Here is a 25,653-nt window from a genome sequence, read left to right on the forward strand (position 1 = left end):
ATGGTAGATGGATAGAATCTTTTCGATATATTGACTACCATGTGATTGATGTATTTGTCCCATGTTCATCTTCATTTCAAGAATTCTTATAGTGCATTCAAGATAGAATTTTTCCATCCTTACATATTTCTGTGTGTTGCATTACTTTGTATTGAGATGGATGCAATAGTTCAAATCTTATTCGGATTGGTGAAGACAAGGACGTGTATTGGCTTATGTTGATTATGTCGAAATTTTCTAACAATGATTTTGTTTTAGTTCTTGATTCTGCAATAAAGAGAATGATTACCTTCAGAATTGAACTTCTAAAGGTATGAGGTGGAGCTTCACACTATGTTTTTTTTATTTTAGTTATTTAGAGGGAATTTTGTTTATACCATTTGTTTTCCAATTACAGTGTAACGAGTGTTTATGTTAGTGTACTAAAATAGTCTATCAGTGATACACTTATGGTTTATGATCTACCTGCAATAAACTTTAATAAATTTTGTTATATTTGCAACTATTTGTTTATATGATTCATAACACTATTATTGAACTATTATTCATACAACCTTATAGAGGATACTTCATATTTTTCATTAATATTCTTTATTCTATTAGATTAATAATAGGATAAAATATTCAACCTTAAGAAAAAAAATTTGTTTCTACTACTCGAACCGAGATTTTTTAAAAACATTCTACATTTTTACTTTTAGACACGTACGGAGCCTAAAGAGTATATTTTGATGGGAGTATATGACATATTTGTTGACATTATTTTTTAATTAAAGTAGATATGAAAGATTGAAATGTATTGATGAGAATTGTGCATATGGCTTGATTGGATGATGATAATAATAATACAAATTTACTGATCATAAAGGATTCAACAAATCAAATGGTTGGAATTATAGAATTAGATTCCCCCAATATGGGAAGAGATGTAGTGGATTTTGTGAAGTAAAGCTCCACTCAAATGATTGTGGTTGAAAAATAAAACCTTTAATTCAAAAAGGGGAAGAAAAAAAGATTTGAGATTCAGAATCTTTGTTGAGATTTTGATTTTGGATCATATATTTGGTTTATCTTTGAGCTATAATTTTCCCATCCAATAAATATTAATATATTTTTCAAATGGATATTTCTCAATATTAATGATTCATAATAAATAAGTCTGAAGCTAATCCCACATCAAGATTCCTCTCTAGACTGTCTCTTCCATAATTGACATTTCATTTAAATTATTCACTTCTATTTCAACAACTAACCAATTTGATTTGATAGTGTTAGAATTTATACCAACATTAATTGATCATCACACAAAATCTTCTTAAATAATAGAGGATAACAACTTTGATTGTTAATAATATATAATCAATATGGCCTTTTTCCCCTTATAACCATATTGATTTTTTTTTCCTAACGTGGAAGGTGTTAGGTGGATGCTTTCGGATTATCTAGCTCGTACTATTCGTCTTACCGACACAAACATCATTCCTAGTAGTTGTGAGGTTAAAATTCTTGAAGTAATGACATTTTGTCACCATTCACAAAGAGTAGCCCAAGTGATTCGCTTGGTGGAAACTAATTGTTTAGAGATAACCTACATGTTGAATAACATTGTGGGTGATATCACTGAAGGTCTTATCTTTATTTGAGTTAGTATTATGAGGGTAAGTTCATTCTCTTATGTTCGTCGGTGTTATTACGACTTATGCACTTTTTTGTTTAAAGCTTTAGAGAGAAATGTCAATCTTCGTATTTTTCTTTTAGAAGTTAAAATGTTGGTATACTTCAATTGAATAAGAAACATCACAACTTGAGGAATATTTGAATTCAACGATATGAGTATAATATGAGCATTATTTCAATTCTGAAGAAAGCAACTTTTTCTTATTCGAAGGTTAAAAATGAAAATTAAGAATGTGAGGTTTTGTTTAGTGATATATTTTTTTGCTTTATTATTTTTTTTTGTTAAAAATAAAATTAACATTTGTAGTCCTTTTTAAAAAAAAAAAAAAAAACAAGGCTAATATTTTGGTTTATACTTGAAAAGAATATATATAAATATATATATAGTAGGTGGGTTATTGTCCACAATAGTGTAAGTTTGTTTCTTCCACAAATTTTACTTGAAGATGAATGGGCCAATAACTAAGGAAGACTCCAAATTTTCAAACCCTTCAAAAAAATCCAAATCTGCCACACAATTTCAAAGAGAGAGAGAAAAAGAAAAAGAAAAAAAAAACCTCAATTATAGACTTTTACTATTCAAATGGAAACAATGACCAAAATTTGGTCATATGATGCAATGTCTATGGGAAGAAAATTGAAAACACCTTGGAAATTCCAAGCTTAAAGGTGGCAAAGGAAAGGAAATGGAAAAGGGAAAAAAAAAGTCATTTTTGACCTAAGTTTGTGAGTTGTCCATCGACTTTCAAATTTTATCCAATATTTGGACCCTAAACTTAAACTATTGTTGCTAAAAACAACCTAAAAATATTATTAAACTCATTACTTTTCATTATTCATCATATTAGTTATTTTCTTGCTTGCAACTCAAATTGCATCTTTTTACGTTCTTTCTTGTACGTTTGATGATACATCTTCTTTCTCTACCGTATCAAAACACTTTCTCTAGACTCCTAGTGAGCAATCAATCTTTCATCTATATTTCACTTCGAAACAACTAGTGTGAGTATGAGCGTGTGTAGATCTATTCTAATGATGTTCATTTTTACTTGAAATGTGATCGAAGTCTAACATCAACTAGATAAGAGAATGATCATACATATACAATTAATAATGATTATCTAAAAGTGATAAAAAAAATCGAAAGTTAGGTTGTTTTTTACACCCTTTCTATTGTGTGATTCTATCTTTTACTTGTGTGTCATTTGCACTATATCCTCTTATAATACACAAGTAAAGATCTTAAACTAGTCTATGTCAATTCAAACAAACCTCAAATACTCTAACCTCTATCTCTTCACATGTGGTTGGGAGAAGGAAAAATAAATTAGTTTTCACAGCTCACGGGCAGCTCTGTTGAAAAATTTGAAGTAGAGTTATTTTCCATTACCAGAAAAAAGAAATGGTGAGTTTCAAGATTTTCAATGTGTGAACAAATTTTTCTTACTGTTTTTGGGTCATCTCAATGTCCAATCTTGTACCTTTCCTATGCCCTCTTCTTCTTCTCCTTCTTCTTCTTCTTCTCTTTCTCTGTTTCTCACCGAAAGCCTAACACTGTTTTCGTTAACATCTAAACCCCACATTCCTATCGGCTGCAAAATTTGTTCTTAGGGTTAATTTTTCTCGATTACTTCGCCTTTTCTACCTCCTCGAGCCGTGATCTTTCTTCAAAAGCAATTACCCATTTCCCCTGTTCTGTTGTTTTTGTTCTAAACTTACTGTTGTGATACACACACACATATATAGTGCTTTCTTTTGCGTCAGGAAGGATTTCACTCAAAGGAAAAGCAATCTTTCATTTGCACAATCGTTTTCTAAGTGGGGAAAAGGCCTTTTCTCTTTGTTTTCTTACATAGGTTTTGCTGTTCCTTCTGTCTTAGCCTCTGTTCTTTTGCATCTTTCTCAACTTTTTTACTCTTCTGAATAATATGGGGTTTTCCTCTCGGAAAGTTGATGGGGTTTGGTTAGATTGTGTCAGAAACATCTGGGTTTTGCTACAAGAGTTGAGTATTTTATAGTTCAATTTCAATTTGTACTATTACTTCTTTGAGGACTTTCATCAAACACCTTGCGGGTAACTTCGAACTTCAATTTTTTTTTTTTTTTTTGCTTCTTCCATTTGAGAAATTATGGGTTGTATCCATACAAAATGTTGCTGTCGCTACCCAAAATCGTTGGTTGGAGAATCTCAAGACTTTCGACAAGGGGTTCCTTACTGTCTTCAAGATAAGAACACTGTGATAGAGAAATCATTGGAGATGATTCCTGTTGCTTCCCACAACTATCATTTGGAATATTTGGTTCTAGCTCAGCGTGGTTACTACCCTGAATCTCCTGATAAAGAAAATCAAGACAGTTTCTGCATTAGAACAAACATTCAAGGTAACCCAAATGCTCATTTCTTTGGTGTTTTTGATGGACATGGTCAATTTGGAATGCAGTGTTCAAACTTTGTGAAAGATAGACTAATAGAAAAGCTATGTAATGATCCCACATTGTTAGATGATCCTATACAAGCTTATAATTCAGCATTTTTGTCTACAAATGATGAGTTACATACAAGTGAGATTGATGATTCCATGAGTGGAACAACTGCAATTACAGTTCTTGTTGTTGGGGATACTCTGTATGTAGCTAATGTTGGTGATTCAAGAGCTGTAATTGCAGTCAAAGAAGGGAATTGTGTTCTGGCTAAGGACTTGTCAAATGATCAAACACCATTTAGAAAAGATGAGTATGAGAGAGTTAAGCTTTGTGGGGCTAGAGTTTTGAGTGTTGATCAAGTGGAAGGACTTGTGGATCCTGATATTCAGTGCTGGGGAGACGAAGAAAGTCAAGGCGGCGATCCACCTCGGCTGTGGGTTCAAAATGGATTGTATCCTGGGACTGCATTTACTAGGAGTATTGGTGATAGTACTGCTGAGAAAATCGGTGTAAATGCTGTTCCTGAGGTCTTAGTTCTTCAGCTTAATCCCAATCATCTTTTCTTTGTGGTTGCTAGTGATGGAGTTTTCGAGTTCCTTTCAAGTCAAACTGTTGTTGATATGGTATGTAATGTTATCAATTTCTAGCTATATTTTTCTTTGATATTTTCTTCTTGGTCATGAATCTTGATATCCAGGTTGCCATGTTGAAGATTGGTAGATACAAACCCGTTAGATAGCTATTTGGTTTGCTGTTTTTGAAAGACTCTTTTGATTTCCTCAAAATCTTTTGGTAACATTTTCACAAAAGATGCACCAAAGCCATCTTTTGGAGAATGTTAGGATTTATTCTCTATTTTAGAGCTATTTGCACGATTTTATCAAATTATAGAGACTATTTAGAAACGTTTTATCAAATCACTAAGACTGATATTTAATTTTTAAAATTATAGGAACCAAATTTGTAATTTAACCTCTTTTCTTTTTGTTGAATTTTTGGTTTGGTTTTCTAAAATGTTTTTAAAAAGTAGGTAATAAAGTAAAAAAAAAAATATAAGTGAAAGTAGGGTTTATAGAAACAAAATGATTAATAGACAAGCATACTTTTTATCTGTTTACTTGTTGCTTCTTACTTTTGAACTGCTGAACTCAATAGAAACGACTTCTATTAGCCAATTTGTGAGCATATACGTAAGTTGCGTTAATATGTTTTAACCATAACTACAGATCTTAACACAATTTCTAATGTTTTTTTCCCCTCTATACAGGCATCAAGTTATGCAGATCCTCAAGATGCTTGCACTGCCATTGCTGCCGAGTCGTATAAACTATGGATGGAACATGAAAATCGAACCGATGATATAACGATCATTGTTGTTCAAATCAAAGGCTTGTCTAATGTATGAAATTTACAAGAATTATTTCGGCTACATATTTCTTGCTCTTGAATGTGATGATGATATAATCTTCAACAGCAAAATGCAGGATGATGTTGAACAAAGAAAAGAAAAGAAAAAACATTTTGTTATTACATCTCTGTTATCCCCTTGATATAAACCTACATTTTGAACAGAAAATTTATGATTCAATGCTTAGCTTTCTCATCTCTTATCAATTCGTTAGCTTGTAAGCTTGTTCCTCCCTTGTTTGCGTTGTTGGTTTAGTCAGGTGCTGATAATAATCCTTCCAGCAACGGGCTGGAGACTGCTTCTTTGAGAATTGATTTCTCAGATCTACCCACTGAACCGAACACTCAACCTGTTGCTGTGACAAATCGAAACCCAGCGATCGTGGTTCCAATGCTGAATAATCAGACATCTTTATAACGGTAGTCTCTCTACTATAATAACATATTACCGCTAAACTTGTTGTTCGAAATGATTTAAGTACATAAGCACTTAGAAAGAAAGTTAATCTAAACAGAGACCATTGTTCATAGTTGTTAAATGGTTTTAGCTTGTGTATTCAGACTTCAGTGTTGCTATAACATTCCTCCACCAGCAGAAGAGACTTGTAATGGATCCTGAAAGGTAAAACTGACTAAAAAGCATTTTATAATCTTAATTTTTGCTTAGAAGAATTACCTTTTAGTTTCTGACGTCACTTTGTTTATACTTTTACAGTTGAAACAAATACTGATCTTCCAGCTTAGCATTGGACCAACTAAGTTGATAAAGACAGGGAGGTTTGGTGTCTTTGACATGGAAAAATGGATGGATTGTTCTCTTGTAAATCCATGATAGAGATTGAGAGAAAAATCTACAGTTCCCATTAAAAAGACAAGACAAAGAAAGGGAATTTAATGAGGTGGATTAACTTCAAAGCTCAATGATAAACAAGTTTCAGACCCCACTTTGTTACCTTGTCTCTTCATTTCTGGCTGGCATGCTAAGGTAGAATATGTTGTAAATAGCAAAAAAAAAAAGAAAAAAAATTATATATCCTTTTTCTTCTTCTGTTTGCTTAAGATAGATCCCACTTCTTGAAAAGTGTCATGTCAATGGTTTAGCTTGTTGTGAAGTTAACTTGTGGATGACTGTCACAAATTGTTGCTCAGATGGACCCTCAATTTTTTCTATAATTTCAAATTTCAATGTTTTGTGATTCAAATTCTCTCATCCAAATCACCAACGGTTACTCTCACGTGATCATAGTTTAGTAGAAATTAACACAAATATATTTTTGTTAAAATTTTAAGATAGTAAGGTTTGACAAACTATTGAGATTTTCGTGCGACCTGTTTGATTTTTTTTTATAGTAATTCCACCCATCCTAACTTTAACAAAAGGTCAAAACACAAAAAATCTTGGATCATATCTCGTTTGAGTCTTTGAGAATAGGTTAGTTGCACACGCTCGAGCATTTTTTAGTGTAGAATAAGAATTTATTGAAAACAGGCTTAGTTAAACGGTAATTGACAAAACTTTTAGTTGATGGAAGGTTCAATCTGAAATAATCTCTACATAATGGCAAAGACTTGGAAGAACAGTCAACCTTATAGATGTTACAAAATACATCTAAACAAGATAAAACAAAATCTTAGATATTATTTGTTACATTATGCACCTTTGCAGAATAATCTTCACTTGCGTTGGCCAGATTTCCTTCTCTCACTGCAAGACTTCAAAGCTTGAACCTCTACTAGACAAACCATTAGCAGCGAGGAAATGGATTAGGACAGTCATTTTATATGAAAAATTAAAAAATTGCACAATATAGACATTAACATTTCAAATTGGTAAGAAACAGAAAGAGATCTTGGCAACCACAAATAATTCAAAGATGAACCTATGAACAAAATTAGAATTCAGAACAAGAAGAAATGATCGAATTGGTGAAAACGATGGTCAGTGAGAGATGAACAGTATACCAGCCTGGCAAGATTTCCAGTTCCTGTTAGTTTTGATAAGACAATCCTGAAAATTATAGGGATGAAGTTAATAAACATCAATTTACATTTTAGGGCTTAGGGTTTTAGCAGAACGTAAAAAGGTAGAAGACGACGAACAGAACCGCCAAAAAGAAGAACCTGTAAGGATAAGTAGAAGGATGAGCATTCATTGAGCTGCTTGACGTTCTCGTCTTCATCGTCAGCATCACTCCGGTGAAGAGGCGGCTGATTCTCCGGCGAAATCGGCGGTTTCCCCATTTTTTTTCCTTCAGGTTCGACACAAATTTTATACGAAATTCAAACTTCTTAGCGTAATAAGTTTGAACTGCTCAAAGTTCGCGATTTATTATAGAATTTCTTCTCTTCTTTTTCATATAGATTAGGGTTTGTATATTTGTGCTTAATTTAGTGTTGCAATTGCTAACGGATTTTGATTTTGATTCTTCCTTATTAATATAGTTTTTTAAAAAGAGGAAAGGTGGTGTGAAAAAAAGTACTATCTTTTTCCTTTTTTTTTTTTATGCAATTTTTAAATCTACATATTTTCATTACAAAAGAGAAATTGTCGATCACTTTTTAATATAGTGTTTGGTGTCCTTTTAAATAAAATTTATGGATCTCCACTTATTCAAAAGGATTGAATTTTTGCACAAATATAATTATTATAGATCTTAGGAGAAAAAAAAGTTAAATGATAGAAAAGGCTGGTAATTATTCCAAAAAAGACTATTAATTCTGCAACAAAACCGCTCATACCGGGCAATGCAAGGGAAGCCATCGATAAGATACTGAAAGTCGTAAATATTTTTGGAATTGGGATAGCCAGTCCTCCCATTTCATCAAGATAAACCAGACGTATTCTATCATAACTTGTTCCCGCTAAGAAAAAAAGCGCAGCGCCAATAAATCCATGAGAGATTATTTGTAAAATAGCTCCATTCAGTCCCGTATCGCTTATAGAACCAATTCCTATAATTATGATAGATCTTAGGAGAAAAAAAAAGTTAAATGATAGAAAATAAATAATTTTTAGATTAAAGGTAATTTTTGGCCCTTAAACTTAATGGAATTTGAAGTTGGTAAGATTTAGTCAATATATTATAATGAGTAGATTTATCTCGATAGACTCTAATGGTTTATAAGTCACATATCTTGATATTATGGTTTTTTTTTTTTTTTTGTTATATTTGTACTTTTTTAAAAAAGATTATTATTATTATTATATATTAATATTTTGAATTTTGAATCGTTATATTTTTGCAATTCAGCCCACAAACGTCTGTAATGGATCCTAATATTATGTCCAGCCCATTTGCAATCAAGAGTTGAATTATCTAAGGCCCAATGTTCTAAATTGTGAATGAAAGTGGTTGTGGTTGGAACCAAGAACCTCTTGGATTTTGATACATTTAGATATGCGTCTTTTAACTAATATCACCTAAATTCCTATATGATATTAGTTTGATTTTCTAATAAATTTCACGTATGTCCTAAATAAGTATGTATATTACAGAAATGTATGGTCCAAATTACTTTAATACTTATTTCTATTATTTAATTGATTTAAAACAAAAATATAAATGGAAAATTTCGTAGGTTACGATTTTGGAAAGAAGTAAAAAATGTTTAATACTTTTATTATACAAAAATCGTGGCCTACTCCTTCCATTATACTCACATAAGCTAGCATGGGCTACGGTTTATACTAAGAAATTTGAGAGATTTCGACGGTGAAGAAAAAGACTTTCAACGGTCGAAAAATACAGAACTTTTCCGACATAACCTGGATCTAAATTTTGGGGTTAGTACTGTATAGATTCAAAACATATGAAACATTAGGTCTATTAGGTATATTTTAGATATTCGATTAACTATGCAAATAAACGAAAATGTAGTTTTGAACGTGATACATTCTAGGGTTTATTGTGTTTCAAAGTCACCAAAATTCTTGCATTGTGATACATTTTAGGTCGTAATGAAAACATACACTATATTTATTTAACTTACCTTATGATTTAGTTTACATATGTAACAAAACCCTACTCTATTGATTTAAAATGCATTATGGTTTACATATGTTAAATGGTAGTTAATTTTGTAAAATTTTATTTAAATGCAATATCGAAAATGAGAAGAAGTGAAAGATGTCTGGGTCGAGGAGTAGGAGGATTAGATAAAACGAACATGATCCAATCATTATTGATGATGTGCAGGTATATTTAATATTAATTGTTGTAAGATGTTATTGTATTGATGTTTTATATGTATATTACTTGTTCCATGATATATATACATAATCATAATCAGCAAAGAGAAGCTGAAAAAAAAACAATACAATTAATGTATGTATAACATAAATGTTTTAAATATATAACTTTTTGCTTACAATAAAGCTGTGAGGAGGAGCTTGAGAAGAGAAAATCAATCATCAAAGATAATGAGGTCACATTTTACAACAAAATTTGGATTCACAAAGCCAAACGAAGAAAAATGAGAGCTCAATAGTCAACCATCCAAAGGATCAAGTTTCAAATTGTTATCACAAAAACTTTAGAAATTTGAAATTAAATGGAATAGATTTAACGTTAAAAGTTATGTGCTAAAGTAAAAATTAGGTTTTTTGAAAACTTTATGTGTAATTTATGTTACGATGAATTGTTATGTTTCTAGTATTATGGGAACACTGAAACATTATATGTATATAATTTTAATATGATATAGTATATTATATTATCGTGTTTATTATTTCGAAAATTTTATGAGATATTGGTTTAGTGGTGATAAAATGTTCACTAGGTATATTATAAGTATATTTGGAATGAGAAGGTATACATTACATACATAAATGTTTATGATCGAGTATAAGTTTTAGTCAATGTGTGTATTTTAGAACTAAATGTTTATGATAAGTATATGTAATATATGATGTTAATAAAATGAATTAAATTTGATGACGTTATAGGAATGTTATCTATGTTAACAGGAACACATATGATATATTATATGGAGAGAACATATTAAATAGTAAATTTTTACAGTATATTTGTTATAGTATGGTGTTTTATATTAAAGATGTAAATTTTTTACCATAACATGAAACACAAACATTAATTATTATAACCAATGTTGTAAATAAGATGAGGTATATATATACTAAATCACATGACAATACTATAATAAATTACGGATATATTAAAGTATATATTGAGCATTTAAAATATATATAAAGTGATAATATGTATGTATAATATAATGTATCGTTTACTATTGTTTTTGTATTATTTACTATATAAACATATAGTTTAAACCAATATTCTGTTGGAATTATATAATTTATATGATAAAAAAAATTAACGAATGAAAAAATTTGGACATCTTATCGTACATAATTATATATGTAGTGGTATATATGTATAAACAAAAACGAAAGTAATTGAGGAAGACAAGTAATCAAAAGTTTAAAGAAAATGAAATTACGAAATAAACTGAAGAACTATATTGAAAACAACGAAATTGATGAAAGAAACAACTGAAATTGAATTATAAAGAAGTCGAAGTCCTCGTCGACATCGAAATTTTTTTCACTTAACGGGTAATGAAAATAATGAGATAATGTTATATTTAATTATTAAATTATTCCATATTTATTTTATATTGAATTAATAAAATATTTCTAATTAATTTTCATGATAAAGTTATACAATAATTAATAGGCTAAATAAAAAAGTTATCATTAACCTAATAAATTAATTAATAGGCTAAATAAGAAACTATCATTCCCCTAATAAATTAATAAATTGAGTATAATATAAATAAGGAAATAATTTAAATTTAATTTCAAAAGTTATATATAATTAATAATTACGATAAGGTTATAATTGTGGAAAAGCTAAACAAACAAATAAATCATAACTTACAATATTTGTGAAATTTTATAATAGATTTAGGTCCTTTCTTTAAATCTTTCTTTACATCCATTTTAGTTGAACTATTCAGATAAGTTTTTATTGATAGAATATTAATTTAATGAAAATATTTAAAGAAAAATGAAACTATTCATAAAATACAGAAGAATAACTAAAATTAACTAGAAAAAAGTTGGATGAATTTTGCTATAATTTATAAATAGTTTCAATATTTGACTTATTTGTTTTCCTCTTTTTATCAAATATAATGGGGGAGGCAATAGAGACAAATGTTATGGAAATATATCTAAAATCAAATCCAATCTTACACATATCTAGTTCTTGTTATATCGGTAAAATTTTGACTTTTATTTTCATTGTGTTTTAAATTCTCTCCATTTTATGTAACATTTTTGGAATAACACAAAATCAAGCTTCTAAAAATTGCTTTGTTAATTTTTTTAACAACAAATGTCCATAAGGTTAGAACATCTGATGGAATACTATAAAAATATTTGCAAAAAATCCTATATTGATTGAAATGGAAGTTATAGCAATTAAAAGTTGAAAACATAAGACAAAATGGTTATCAAGGAATGAATATTGGGTTTAATAGGATTGAGTGTAGATTTAAAAATTCGGCATGTTTTTGTAGATTCGCTTAATAATGATATGGTTCAACCGTAACTGATATGATATTTTTCATAAAAAAAAGTGCCATGAATAACAAAATATCATTTCTTTATTCTCAAAACTCGGGTTGACCCAAAAATCGAATCAATTTGAGTCGACGATCAATTTTGAAGAAAAATCGATCTGATTCAATTCAATTGCACTCTTTAAATAAATAATTAGTATCATTATATTTCCAATAAAAGAAAAAAGGATCATTCTTTTTTAAAATAATTTGTTGACTTTTGACTTAGCCAACTTACAATTTCTTCCAACTTAATGATTAAGTTATTAATTGTGGTGAGGTAATACAAACAACTAAAATTAATCTAACAATGTAATAGAATTTAAAGTTGAATTGGTTTGAGGCCACTCATTTTAAAATTTTTATAAGAAACCATGAATTTGAAATTACTTCCCGAGAAAAATATCCATTTGTGCTATTGATTGTATATTATTCAAATCAACAAATAATTCGATCAATTATTACTCTATTCTTGTGTATGAATCAAGAATCTTATGTGTATCAAGAAAGTAGAAAGAAACCTCTTGTTTTCATTGAATGAGACTTATGTTTAGTGCAACATCTCTTATATGTGTAGGGAATTAGCTAACTGAGGAGGAAAGTGGAGAGTGGGTAATCGTACCACTGTTGATATTTATATGTAGATCCATCAATTGGGTGGCTGGAGAGCTTGTTCAAAATTCTGTTTTGTCCAGGATCTTTGCTTAAACCAAGTTGTCCACGATTTGATTATGGAAATGGCTATACTCTGTTAAGCTTAAGATAATCTTACTTGAAAGGCTTCAAAGTCAAAGAGCATCATCAGAGTAGAGAAATGGGCCACCTGCATATTTAAGCATCTCTTGAAACATGAACAACTTCTTGTAACTTGCTTGTGTTGGAGTCATTCGTACAAGACCAAATCTTTTATCACACAAAAATTTGTGCTTCATGTGTTGCTCTTGAAACAGAGCTTCTTCAACTATTCTACTTTGCTTTTCCTTTCGTAGGGTCTCCAATGCTCTAAATTTGATGGAAATCAATTGATTGTTGTCGTCATTTAGAAGCACTGTCACTCGATGATGTTTGATATTCCCAAGAAGATGCAGTTTGACCTTATACTTAGTGAAGATCAAGTTTGTCACTTCCCCAAACCCTCTTCTCTTTCCACTATTAAACACCCCTTAACTTACAATCTACGTCATAACCTATCCTAATACCATTTTAAATCATCAAAGTTGAATTTAATCATCTATCTAAGAAGAGATGTAGTCAACAAATTGTCAATTAGATTTAAGACTAATTTTATTTTAATAACATTTTTTCATCTCAATAGAAGTTAAGAAAACTAAATAGACACAATTGAAAAGTTGAAGCGCCTATCCCTTCTTTGAGTTAAACACCATTTTAATGCTTATTAGTTATTCCTTCTTTTGATATCAAAATTCCACTAAAAAATCTTTCTTTTCACGTCAAAAGTTAGATAAAAGAATAAAATAAAACCTTATTTCATAATTTAATCCATTTTCTAATAAGCAATTGCATTTGATAACACTTAATGATAATAATTTAATCCAATAAAAAATGAATAATGAGTCTAAAAACAATAATTAAATATATAACACATTTAAAAAAATTTAAATATAACAAAGTAGCATATGATTAATTACCACAATAGAACATACACCAACTCAGGAGTTCACAAACACCTTCAACTTTATGCTCTATTAGATACAAGTAAAAGTTTTACTTCTCACTTTACTATTTGTTTCATATTTATGTATAGGTGCAGATGCCCTTAAATATGCATTTCTACCACAAAAATCATGTCAAACTTGGCCTCACTAATTAGGTAAGAATTGTTAACTTATCAACCTGCTGCTGGACTTTGGACTTTGGACTTTACTAATACTTTAATACTTTAATACTTTAATACTTTAAAATAAAACAAATAAATATGTACGAATTATTCTTATGATCGTGCAGCCAGCTCAGCTTTTCTTTAATTATTTTATTATAAGAAAAGAAAGAAATATCTTTCCCAGAGACCCTCCACCTACCAATCTCACATTAAAGAAAAGCCCTAACCTTCTCCTTCATGTCTCCCACATGTGCTGCTTTTTTCCTGTTTACAAGCAAAATTAATGGCGGTGACGATAATTTCAACAACTATTTACATCAAATTCATATGTTTCATTTCTGTATTTGATTGAGATTGGATTATCTCGTCGAGTTTTGAGTTTAGGAACAGATTATGGACCTCAGATGTTGTTTAATGGCGGAAATGAAAGAAGAAAGAATTCAAGAGAACCATGGATATGGCGACCAGATCTACAAAATCTTCATCAGATTTGTTTTCTTATTATATTAAGCTTCATAATATCATACAGAAAGAGAAAGAGAAAGAAAAAGAAAAAGAAAAAAAAACTAACAAAGCCCTTGACTCAAATGAAATTCACAACAGAGCAGAAATTTAATCATTCAAAGCGCAAACTAAATTTTTTTTCCTCCCAATATTTGCAGAAATCAAACCCATACCCACCCAAATAACTGTTCTTCCGGCCTAGATTTTTAGCTAAAAACTTACAATACACAGAATTTCTTCCCCGTTAAACAAACCTGGATCATCATAAATACACGATATTATATATATATATATATATATATATATATATTATATGATATGATATACTTCTTGATTTTAATCTGATTTACCTGTCTCATTGGCTCGATTTTCCGATCCACCACCGTTTAAAAAAATCACGGCGGTTCAGATCTGGACGGATCGAGAGAGACGTTAGAAAAGATGAGAGATGAGAGAAATGGATGAGATTAATTTTTGTGTCGAATTTTTTGATGGATTTCAGATCCAAATTCAAGATCTGGTGAAGAACTCATGCGTCGAGCCGAAGCAAACGCCTCAGATCTCTTGTAGCCGAGTCGTCAACGATGGCGGATACGTGTTTCTTCTTCGAAAACGATGGTAATGGAAGAGAACTAGGAGACGGCGACATCGAAAACGCCGATCCGGCGTACACATCGGCTTTCCCGGCTATCGGACTCCGAACGTCGACAATCCGTATTTGTTTCGCAACCGTTTCCGGCGCCGGTCCCAACCTATCTGTTCCACACACGACAATATTATCACCTTCCTTCTTCAGAGCTTCGCTCTTGATCTTCGAATCAAGAGATTCACCTCGCCTCAAGATCGTAACCTTTTCCATCACCAAACTATTTTTCATCGCCTTCAAATCGTCGGAACTCGATCTCTTTGAGACCGACGGCTCAGAATGATTCGGAACAAATCTCTTCCGCTGCTCCGGCCGCTCCGGCCGCTCCGAACGAGCCACCGACTTCCTGTTAGATCTAGGATTATAGTTGTTACAAATATTGGAATCATAGTTTCCATAAGAACTCCTCCGACGACAAAACGCTGCCGGTGGAACTCTGATCCTTTCGATCAAACAATCCTGAGGTCTTAAAATCTCAGTCCCCATGAATGAAAGAAGACAAAATCCCTAAGAAATCTTCCAAAAATACAAACAAAAAAGAAAAAAAAAAGGTTTAAAAACCAAAGATCAAACGCTACGGGGCTGCTGAGTTCCTTTTCTCTGAAACTAAGAGCTTTAACCCTCGCTTCTTCTTCACACAGGGGAACAACAACAAAACGGGTTGATGAAGAAGAAGGGTGTTAGCGTCTTTTCAACTCTTTTCTTTCTTTTCTCTATTTTTTTTCCCCCCCGGATTCCCTCTTTGTATTTCTGCTCTGCAAGGCTTTGTTTGGTCTTCAGATCGCGTGAGGAGAGATATATAGCCAAAGAAATTAGAAATGATGATAGATCAGACGATGTCGTTTCCCGGAAGGTGAAAAATTAAATTAAAATTTATTGGGAAAAGAAAAAAGAAAGAAAAGAGCGTTGGTCTAATCTTAATCTTACCGACCCCTCGCAAAAAGACGCGTGAAGACAGAAAGCGATTGGCCGCCTTGTTTGAGCGAGAAGAGAGAGTGAGTGTTAGATACGTGGCAGAATATGACTCGGTCTTGGGAGGTGGGCCCAACTCACACGTACCCTGTTTTAACGGGAACCGTCAAGTAGAGGTTACGGAGTTTAGGTTTCACGTCGTCGCTGGCTTGAACTGTTTCTTGGATGACGCCGTTGGGGGAGGGGGTTTACGAAGGATGTTAGTTGTCGTTTTGTGATGTGTTACGTGGAAATTATATGCATAGGGACCCACGTGGGTGTGGTTGTGCTGGCCAAGACGTTAACCCTCGTTTCCCTTCGGTTCGTTTCATTATTGTTTCGGTTCGGATAGGGGAGACTGTATGTATTAAGTTCTATTTCTTCTCATTTTACTCGCCCAATTCATCGTCCCCGATCTCAATCATTCCCAACCATTTTTTTGTGTTTTTATTAAGAAGAAGAATAAATAATTTTAAAAAAGTGCAATTTTTATTTTATTGCTTATTTATTTATATATATATATATATATAGAAATGAACGTAATTGGCATCAACATAACCCACTTGCCTTACTAAAAAAAATAGATTAATTCATTTGATTACACCTTCCAAACAAGTTATTAAAAATAATTAGATGACCCATATGGATATTTTTAAGTGTGAAGAAAATTGAATGAACGGACCTAGTGACAGACTGAGCCTGGTCAAAAGAAGATTAGCACAAAATGAGCTCAAATAAAACTCAAAAGTATATTTTTACAAGAGAAAATACATTGAGTCTATTTTAAGTTATTAAAAATATAGGTGAAAATTATTATAAATATGGCAGAAGTGATAGAATCATTCTTAAACATTAAACATGTACTAAAAACAATATTTTTTTAGTTTAAAAACATACTTAACATTGGTAACCCAATTTATGAGTTGAAGCTTACTTTTCAAAAACTAAATTACTATTGGATAGGGACTTTGAGATCAACCTTTCTATCAAAATTGTGTGTTTTTATTTAAATTACGTAACCATTCAAATGTTATAGTCTATAAGCAAAATTTGATCTTTAATGGATACATATATACATGGAAGTTCATTAAATCTTAGTAATATTTTTTCATTGAACAAATTTGTCGTTTTCCAAAAATTTCATGGACCACGAGGGTGCGTTTGAGATAATAAATTAGTTGTCTTGTTGTAGTGATAAATTAGTGTAGTTGTTATAATAGTTTGAGTATAAATTATTTGAGTTTAGGTCATAATAGTATACGTTTAAGATGTAAACTATTTTAGTTTGAAAAACAAATAATAAACACTACAACAAATAATATAAAATGTTATAAAGATTATCAAACTGCTATAAAGAGTATTATCACAATAAACATAAAATCATACATAAATTATATATATGAGCCAAACGAATTCACGTTGTCTCCTTAAAACAAATTTACTCACCATAGTGCTTAAGTATTGAGAGTAATTGTCTCCTATGATATAACATATCACATTTCTTCTAAGTGTAGCACCTTATATAGAAGATAAACGAACGAAACCTTCTGGATATACCAAACGTAAAGATTTATTTATAGAATTATTCGTTTCTATAATTTAGTTATTGATAGTTTTGATACAATAAGGTATGGATGGAGAGATGTGATAGGAAACATGAGGTATATGGTTGAAAACGGAGATCCTAATATCATAATATCCAAAGAAAAAGCAAGGGTTGTTTTGACGTGACCCAACCCAATGCAATATTCAACTCTTTGTCTCACACTCTCTCCTTCCTTCCTTCCACTATTAAACAATATATCTCATTTAAGCTTCTTCTTCTTTTTTATCTGACTTGGTTTAGGTGGTTTCAAATATTCCAACCTTTACTTTGGACCAATTTTTAAAGGATTAGGTTTCCTACCAATACCATTTATTGGTATGATGACTTAAGATATAAAGACCATTTGGGCAATTGATGAAACACCCAATCTCACTTTATTGCTAAAAGTTATTCTATTATTTTACCACGCGTAAAAGTTTAGAATAATCAAATATTTGATTATGAGGTTTGTGATATAAGTATTGTGTCGTTGAGTTATACCTGTTTTAATGTACAAGTACATTAATTAGATGCACTTGCTATCCTTTTTTTTCTTATTTTTTTATTGATGATATTTTTTCGAAATATTTTTTTAAATAGTAAAATAAATTAAAATATTCACAAATTACGACAAAATTTTGGATTTATTAGACTTCTACCACCATATATCAATGTCATTGATAAAAGAATATCAGTGTCTATCAATATCTGTTATTGATAGAATCTTAAATTTTTACGGTATGTCGTAAATATTTTGTCAAATTTACTATTTTCGACAATTCCTCTATTTTATCTAAAATTATACTTGATTTATTAGTTGCATTCTAATTGTTAATATATGAAAAAGTAACTCGAATAGTTTAATGTGAGTACGACATCTATTTAAAAGTTTAAAACTTAAACCATCACTTTGAAAGTGTAAAAATATCAACTAAAAGAATTATTCTTAAAATGTGATATTTGTTTAGAATATACTTTTATTATTTTAAAAGTTACATGACATTTCCTAAACATTTCAAAAAGTGTGATTTAAGTCGATTGATTGTGGTAATGACATGAAACAAAAATTAGATCTGACATATTTTGAATAGTTACAAATTGCTTTCACATTGTTGCAAAATCTCAATTTTCATTTAACATTCGTATGGACTTACGTTCTAAATAATTTTTGCATTTACAAGAACTCATACGTATATTGCAACTTTTAAAAAGAATGAAAATTTTTCCTTTTCGAAAAAAGGTTTAAGTGGAATAAAATTATATATTTAGCGTGAAAAAGCTAGAAATGATCAAACTTAATACACATGCTATTAAATAAGAGAGAATCAAGCTGATGGAAAAATCAAGTCATATTGATCATATTTGTATTTATATTTTATAAACTTACGGATTTGCATAATCTATCTTTAAAAAATTAATGAGTGATTAAGAAGACAATTGAAAAAAGGAAAGGGAGGAGAGAGGAAAGAAAACAAAGTTGGAAAAGAAAAGCAAAAGTTGGGTGGACCTTGAGGTTTTGTGTTTCCACGAAAAGAAAAAGAAAAGGGAAGAATAAAATAAAATATTATTTTGGTATGAGTATGTGAACAATATATTTTGAATTATCTCATTTTTATATTTTTAATAAATCTTAAATTTAGTGTTTTAAATTAAAAAAACAATTAATAGATTAGTATAATTAGTTTTATATTAATGCATTATCGAGAATCTCCCATTACAAAAACAAAAAAAGATATTTATAAAATTAATTATCTAATCATCTCTATTGTTAGATTGAGTACGGGTTAAGAGGTTTGAGTTCATTTTAATTTTATGTTTTTTATATAATATATATAGAAAAAGATCAATTAATAAAATATAAATCATTTTAGTTAATCCAGTTGTTTAAATCTACCGTCGTTGTCAATTAATTTTGAGATGAAACTCATATGGTCAAATATGGTATTAAAGCTAAAACTCAAACAAATATTCGATCCAATATAACATAAATGAGTTCTTTTTTAAAAAAGAAAGAAAGAGAGATAAATGAGTTATTTATTCAATTGTTAATTGATTATAAGATGAAAGTTTATCTTATACAAATAATATACACTTAATTTAGAAAAATTATCAAAAATAGTAAAATGGACGTAATATTTATATTTTCTATATAAATTTGTATCTTTGAGGATTTTTTTACAAAAAAATAAATAATTAAAATTTTAATTATTTATTTGATTAATGTTATGAATCCGATTATTTTATATTTTTTAAAAAATCAATAGTAAATAATTTGTTTTTATTTTATTATTATTTTAAAGAAAACTAATTTATTTTAATTTTAATAAAAGAAAAAGAAAAATGAAAAAGGGAAATTGATTAGGAAGAAATGGATGATTAATAAAGAATAAAGAGGGAACAAATGTATGAAGCTTTTAAGGGCAGTGGGGACAATTTCAGAAGTGAAATGCAAGCAACCAATAATGCTCTCTTCTCTCCTATCTTCCTTTTTTATTTTTTTATTTCACTCACTTCTCTCTCTCTAATAAAATTTAAAAATAAAAATGGTCCCATGGGGAGTTGAGCCTAAAGGGAACATTTCCTCTTTCACCAATTGGATTTAGAACAGAGACATTTAACTTATTAAGGAGAGAGAATGTCAAAAAAAGGAAACTATTATAAATTACTTTATCCTTTTTACTTCTTCTTTCTTTTCTTTTCTTTCTTTCGTTAAAATATAATTTTATTCATTTTACATAAAGTTTTATTCTTTCAGTACTTTTATTTCTATAAATTATTCTTTAAATTAGTCCTTAATTTTAGTTTAGTTTTGTGTGTGTTCTGTTCAAACTTATTTACAAACACAAAAATGATTGAATTTTTTTTGTCATTTTGTAAAAAAAAATATATATATTTTACTATATTTAAAAATATTTTAATATTTTAATTTCTATTAACGAAGGTAAAAATTTAACTTCAAATAATTTTATAATCTAGACTATCGAACAATAATTTGTCCAACTTATTTTAAAATAACTATGTAGAAACAAATAAATAAAAGAAAATAAAAAATGCGTGTATGAAAAAAAAATTAATAATTGACTACGAAAACTTAGCTCAAGTGACACTTCTTATAAAACTTATAATGATGTGAAAGCAATGTGAAAAATGGTTTTAAGATACATTCATTTTATATATATATATATGTTTATGATATTTTTTTGATACAGTTTTTAATTTGGATAGTTTAAAGTGATAGAATCCGAATTTTATTTGTATAACTAATATTAATAAGTAATAGATATTGTGAATTGAATTTTGATTGATTAAAATATTTTTAATATATCTTTGAGCCAAAAAAATAAAAATAAAACTCTTTAAAGTTGATATTTCTTAAGAGGGTGTGTGACAACATATCACATACAAAAGAACACCGCACACTCAATTGGGAAAATGAATCAATACCCCACAATTTTCTATAATCTTTCAAATCGAAAGAAACAAAAGTATAAAAAACAGTAAAGAAACGAACATCGTAACGAGCTACCATACGAATAGCTTGCTTCCTTTAAGAGGATAAGAAGAAGAAAGGACATTTTTCACTACGTTTTTTACCTTGGTAAAGTTCGACAAACAATTGTTTATCAGGTTTCACTTCCTCCTTCGCATCAAATTCGACCACAATATAATGGGAAGAGGCCGAATAGATGGGTAAAGAACGTTCAGGGATACTTATATTTAAAAAAATATAGTTGACATTAATGTTATCTTCCAAAAAATGTTGCTCTTTAAAACTCATTTGAAAACAATGATTTATGATGCGTTTGTAGACCTAAATTATTTTTGACATGCCTAAAATCATTTTCTTTCTTTCTAAACTTGCATTGTTTAGCATTGATGAGAAAATAACTTTGAAAACATCTAAACTCAATTAAAGTGATTACATATTAATCACTCGAAAGTTGGTTCTAAGCGGTTTTATTAGGTAATTATAAGCAGTTTTATTTTTATAAAATAAAATATGATTTTACATTAAAGAAAAAAGAAAAAAACATTATTCCACTATTATATTGATGTCCTAAATATGTAATGAATTATAATAACTCATTTTAGGTTGGGGTCCAAACTCCCCTCTACATTTATATACAAAATATTTTAGTTTTGACTATAACAATATGTGTATGAGGTTCAAACTATGACTATAACAATATGTGTATGAGGTTCAAACTATTCTAATAAACAATAAACACAATAGAAAACATAAAATACCGATCATAACTTTATTTTTTAAATCTAAATAAAATAAAATTATATTTATGAACTAATTACCATTTTATTCTCACCTTTAAAATTTTATGTGTATGCCTTACAACATGACCAAAACCATTACGCGCAATCTGTTGAGTTGTTTTACTTATGGACGTCAGTTAGATCGTTAAGATGAAACATAAAGCGAAACTAATAATTTTATTTTTGTCAATAACCTATGTTTTTATACGTAAAATTATATTTAGAAGTGAATAGTGGAAGTGAAAGTGGATCGTGTATGAGTTGGATTGATGTGTGAGAAATCAAATGGTTTTTAGATGCAAATTTGATTTTAATTTTAGTTTAAAGAAAAGGAAAGAGAGAAAAAAAAAAGAGTTTGGTTGAAGTTTCGTCCACAAAATGGAAAAGGAGTGGGGAGATGAGTTTGTCTAATTTAATTGTAGTAATTTGATTAATAATAAGGGAGAGAGGGGAAGATGTGATGTGTGGAAAGATGCCTTAAAAAAAAAAAAAGGCAAGAGAAAAGTGGGATGAGAAAGTCACAAGCATCCTCCTTTGTCCGTCTGCCACGTGTCTTATAAAGAGAGGCCGCTGCGAAGCTTCTATTATTTGACCAAATTATTACTATTATGATCATGCCCAACCACCCCAAGATATTCCAATTAATCAATGCAAATCAAATCCACTACCTTATATTTTATCATCATTTTATGTTTTATTGTTATTGTTTTTCTACAACAATTGCTCCATGCAATAATCTATACTTCAAATATTATATCATCGATTTAATAAATGTTTAAATTGATCTTCATCTTTTAAAAGTAAAAGTTCGTGTGGTTGATTTAACTCTTTTGAATTTTTCAAATTGACACCAATTAACCTTTGTTGTTTTCCAACGGAGCTGGTTAGGTCGATTTTGATGGTTGAAAATTGTGTTTATTTTCTTACCATTTTTCTAACGCTAATTTTATTATCGTATGATTTTTTCCAACTTACGTTATGTAGATTGTTCCTCGGGTCAAATTTATTTAACTGTATGTTTGGGAAGTTATTATGTAAGGCTCTATCGTTTTTAAAATCACTTCAAAACCAATTTTAATTATATAAATATTACAACTAAAAGTATAAATTTCATTATGAAATTGATTTTGTGTACGGCAAAAGTCATTTGAAACATCTTCCGAATAAAACATCTATTTATACTTTAATATTCGATCTAACAAGGAAGTGAATATTAATTGGAACTAAACTAAACTCACTTTCACATACTTCTTCGTTAGTTAATTAATTATTTTTTCAATGCACTCCAACTAACTAAACTCTCAATTAAATTTAAATTTTGCAACATTATCAACCCCTTTGTTCCTTATAAACTAGATTCTTTAACTTTATTTGTTTCAATACATATACTTCTCGTTCAATTAGCAAAAATCATACAACCATTATGTATTTTCTCTTTCGTTTTTACCGTCGGCAACTAATCTAAAGTTTTTGAAAACACAAATCTAATTTTAAACTTGTTTTGAAATTCATTATTCACTCAAATAAACTTTTTTTAGAAAAATTCAACCAATAATTTGATGGTGTACATATTTCAGTAGATCGATAAAGTACCTATTAACCTTGTTAAAACTTAATATGATTTGGATGGACTAAAAAATGTAACACTTGACTTCCACGATCTTTATAATAGTCAATCTTTATAATACACGTCATTCTCTCTACACACAAGAAAAAAAAGATAATAATATCTCATTGACCAAATTTTTTACTTTTCCTCTCACTCTCACGAATTTTAGTTATTATTAAACCAACAACTATACAACTCAATAGCAATTGAGTTCATAAAAACTATGGTGTACGTGTGCGGTGGGTTGTTCTTCCCTACATAGCCTTCAAAGGCCATAGATTGGATTGGTGGCTTCAGAATGATGGGATCTCAGCCATACATTCTAAAGCCAATCTCTCCCTCTCACCCCATTCATGTTCCCTCTTTTTCACTACACATTTTTTTGATCCACGTGTCTATATTTTTAATCGAAGAAGCAAAGCCATCATATTTTATGATATTTTGAAATATGTTTTAAAGCATTTAAATTTAATTCAACGTTTGATTTACAGTTTATTAATTTTGTGAGTGTGACTTAGTTGACATAAAAACTTGTAGCGTCCGCTTTGAAATTTCATGTTTGATATTCCAAGGTTGTTAATAAAAAATCAAAACTAATTTTACAAAAAAGAAAAAAGACATACAATGAAGAAGATGGAGAAGAAGAAGTGTAGCATTTTAAATATTTTGCACCTTAATAGTTATTATGTAATATACACTACAAATAATAGGTTCCATGAAAATGTTAGATATTAACTTGGGCCTGTCAATATCATGTATGAGGCCCACAAAGAGAGTAGGGCAAGCCCATTTAATACAGAAATGGGCCTGAAAGTGGAAATGAGAGGGGCCCAGGGACCCATCATGGGAATAAGCGTAGGTTTGTGATAGAGAATGAAAAGTGAGGATGACCACAAGCAGAATTTTGTCGTCTTTAAAGCCTCTATCCATTCACCTTCTTTTATCCAAAACCACACAATACGTAAAATTTCAAGTAGATAAGAACTTTATGGTACCCAAAAAAAATATAAAAATAAATTCTTCAACCTAACGAAAATTAAAATTAACTTCAAACTAATAATAAATACCATTTCAAATTAATTGTACTATACCTTATATAACTAAAATGCAAATGTTTATAAATGTTTTGCTATTATTGATAAATTTTGAATCTTTTTTATATTCGTAAATAGTTTTTGTAATTTTATCAATCTTAAATATTTTTTCACTTAAATGGTATTTTAGCCTATTTAAGATTAAAATATTTTGTTTACATATATTTTAAAATGTTACCCCTTTAGTCAAGTTTTGAGTTTGATTATAATTTAACTCTTATGTTTTGAAATGTTACGATTTTACATTAGAATTTTGTTTTGTTTGATTTTTAGGTTTCGAGGTTTACACTAATTTTCTCTAATACCACCTTTCTATTTGTAATATTTATATCTATTAGTGGAGTTTTTTTTAATAATGATAAAAAAAATACAAACTATTTACACATTGTGACAAAAAAACCTAAATGACAAAAACTTATTACATTTGATTTTGCCATATAGTTTGTAATAATTATATTTATTAAAAGATGTGAGATTTAAATACAAGATCTTTTATTCACATATACAAACATGTGATAGTTGAACTAAACTCACGTTGATTTTATTTTATGTTATTGCTATATTTGAAATTATTTTATGTTGCCGTTTAAAATAAGACCTCTCACAAATCATTGTATCATAAAAGTTAATGCATACCGTTTTAATCTATATCATAATTATTTATGTATGAGTTCAGTCTATTCTTGTTTAATAGCAAACATCATGATAATGCACTAAAGGAAGGATGAGAGAAAAATAATGAATTTTGTAGGAAATTGTAAGAATACAGTTTAGCAAATATTGTAGCAAACAAAGTTTTTAAATGACATTTAGTATACTTAACGATAGATTACAATTATAGTCGATGCTCCAAACACATAGTGTACTATACTAAACCACCCCATCAACTTATAATTGATGACTCAAACAACTACGTCAAGACCAAATCAGAATCAAAGTCAAAATTTAGAAACAATATCTTGAGACCTACATAAAACATCGAAAATATTTGTTTTAAAATTAAGAAAATTTATTTTAAAAGATAAAAATATTAAAAATAATCATGTAAAATGTTAGACGTAA

General features: G+C 29.4%; 3 protein-coding genes across 7 annotated transcripts; 1 reads left to right on the top strand and 2 right to left on the bottom strand.

Annotated features, from left to right (window-relative positions):
• The first annotated feature begins 2,944 nt into the window (after positions 1-2,944).
• LOC101217134 (probable protein phosphatase 2C 35) lies at positions 2,945-6,710 on the top strand. Of its 4 annotated transcripts, none has more exons than XM_031887488.1 (5): positions 2,945-4,724; positions 5,369-5,500; positions 5,769-5,928; positions 6,057-6,130; positions 6,224-6,710. In XM_031887488.1, the coding sequence occupies exons 1-3, from the start codon at positions 3,807-3,809 to the stop codon at positions 5,814-5,816; spliced, it is 1,098 nt and encodes a 365-aa protein (XP_031743348.1). In that variant the 5' UTR covers positions 2,945-3,806; the 3' UTR covers positions 5,817-5,928; positions 6,057-6,130; positions 6,224-6,710. The 4 variants fall into 4 exon arrangements, with proteins under 4 accessions (XP_031743348.1, XP_031743347.1, XP_031743346.1 ...); XM_031887487.1 differs by having other exon boundaries at positions 2,946-4,724; positions 6,070-6,130; XM_031887486.1 differs by having other exon boundaries at positions 2,947-4,724; positions 5,765-5,928.
• Positions 6,711-6,962: 252 nt separating this feature from the next.
• Positions 6,963-7,935, bottom strand: LOC101215408 (cytochrome c oxidase assembly factor 4 homolog, mitochondrial). 2 transcript variants are annotated; one of them, XM_004153320.3, is made up of 3 exons: positions 7,630-7,935; positions 7,471-7,516; positions 6,963-7,238 (listed from the first exon to the last, which is right to left on the bottom strand). In XM_004153320.3, exons 1-3 carry the CDS (start codon positions 7,747-7,749, stop codon positions 7,183-7,185), a joined length of 222 nt encoding a protein of 73 aa, XP_004153368.1. In that variant the 5' UTR covers positions 7,750-7,935; the 3' UTR covers positions 6,963-7,182. The 2 variants fall into 2 exon arrangements, with proteins under 2 accessions (XP_004153368.1, XP_011656645.1); XM_011658343.2 differs by having other exon boundaries at positions 6,963-7,241; positions 7,630-7,931.
• Positions 7,936-14,398: 6,463 nt separating this feature from the next.
• LOC101217755 lies at positions 14,399-15,865 on the bottom strand. Its single transcript, XM_004144917.3, has one exon. The coding sequence runs from the start codon at positions 15,567-15,569 to the stop codon at positions 14,967-14,969; it is 603 nt and encodes a 200-aa protein (XP_004144965.1). The 5' UTR covers positions 15,570-15,865; the 3' UTR covers positions 14,399-14,966.
• Between the last annotated feature and the right edge of the window lie 9,788 nt (positions 15,866-25,653).

Source organism: Cucumis sativus, chromosome 6 (genome assembly GCF_000004075.3).
Source record: "Cucumis sativus cultivar 9930 chromosome 6, Cucumber_9930_V3, whole genome shotgun sequence".
NCBI lineage: Eukaryota > Viridiplantae > Streptophyta > Magnoliopsida > Cucurbitales > Cucurbitaceae > Cucumis > Cucumis sativus.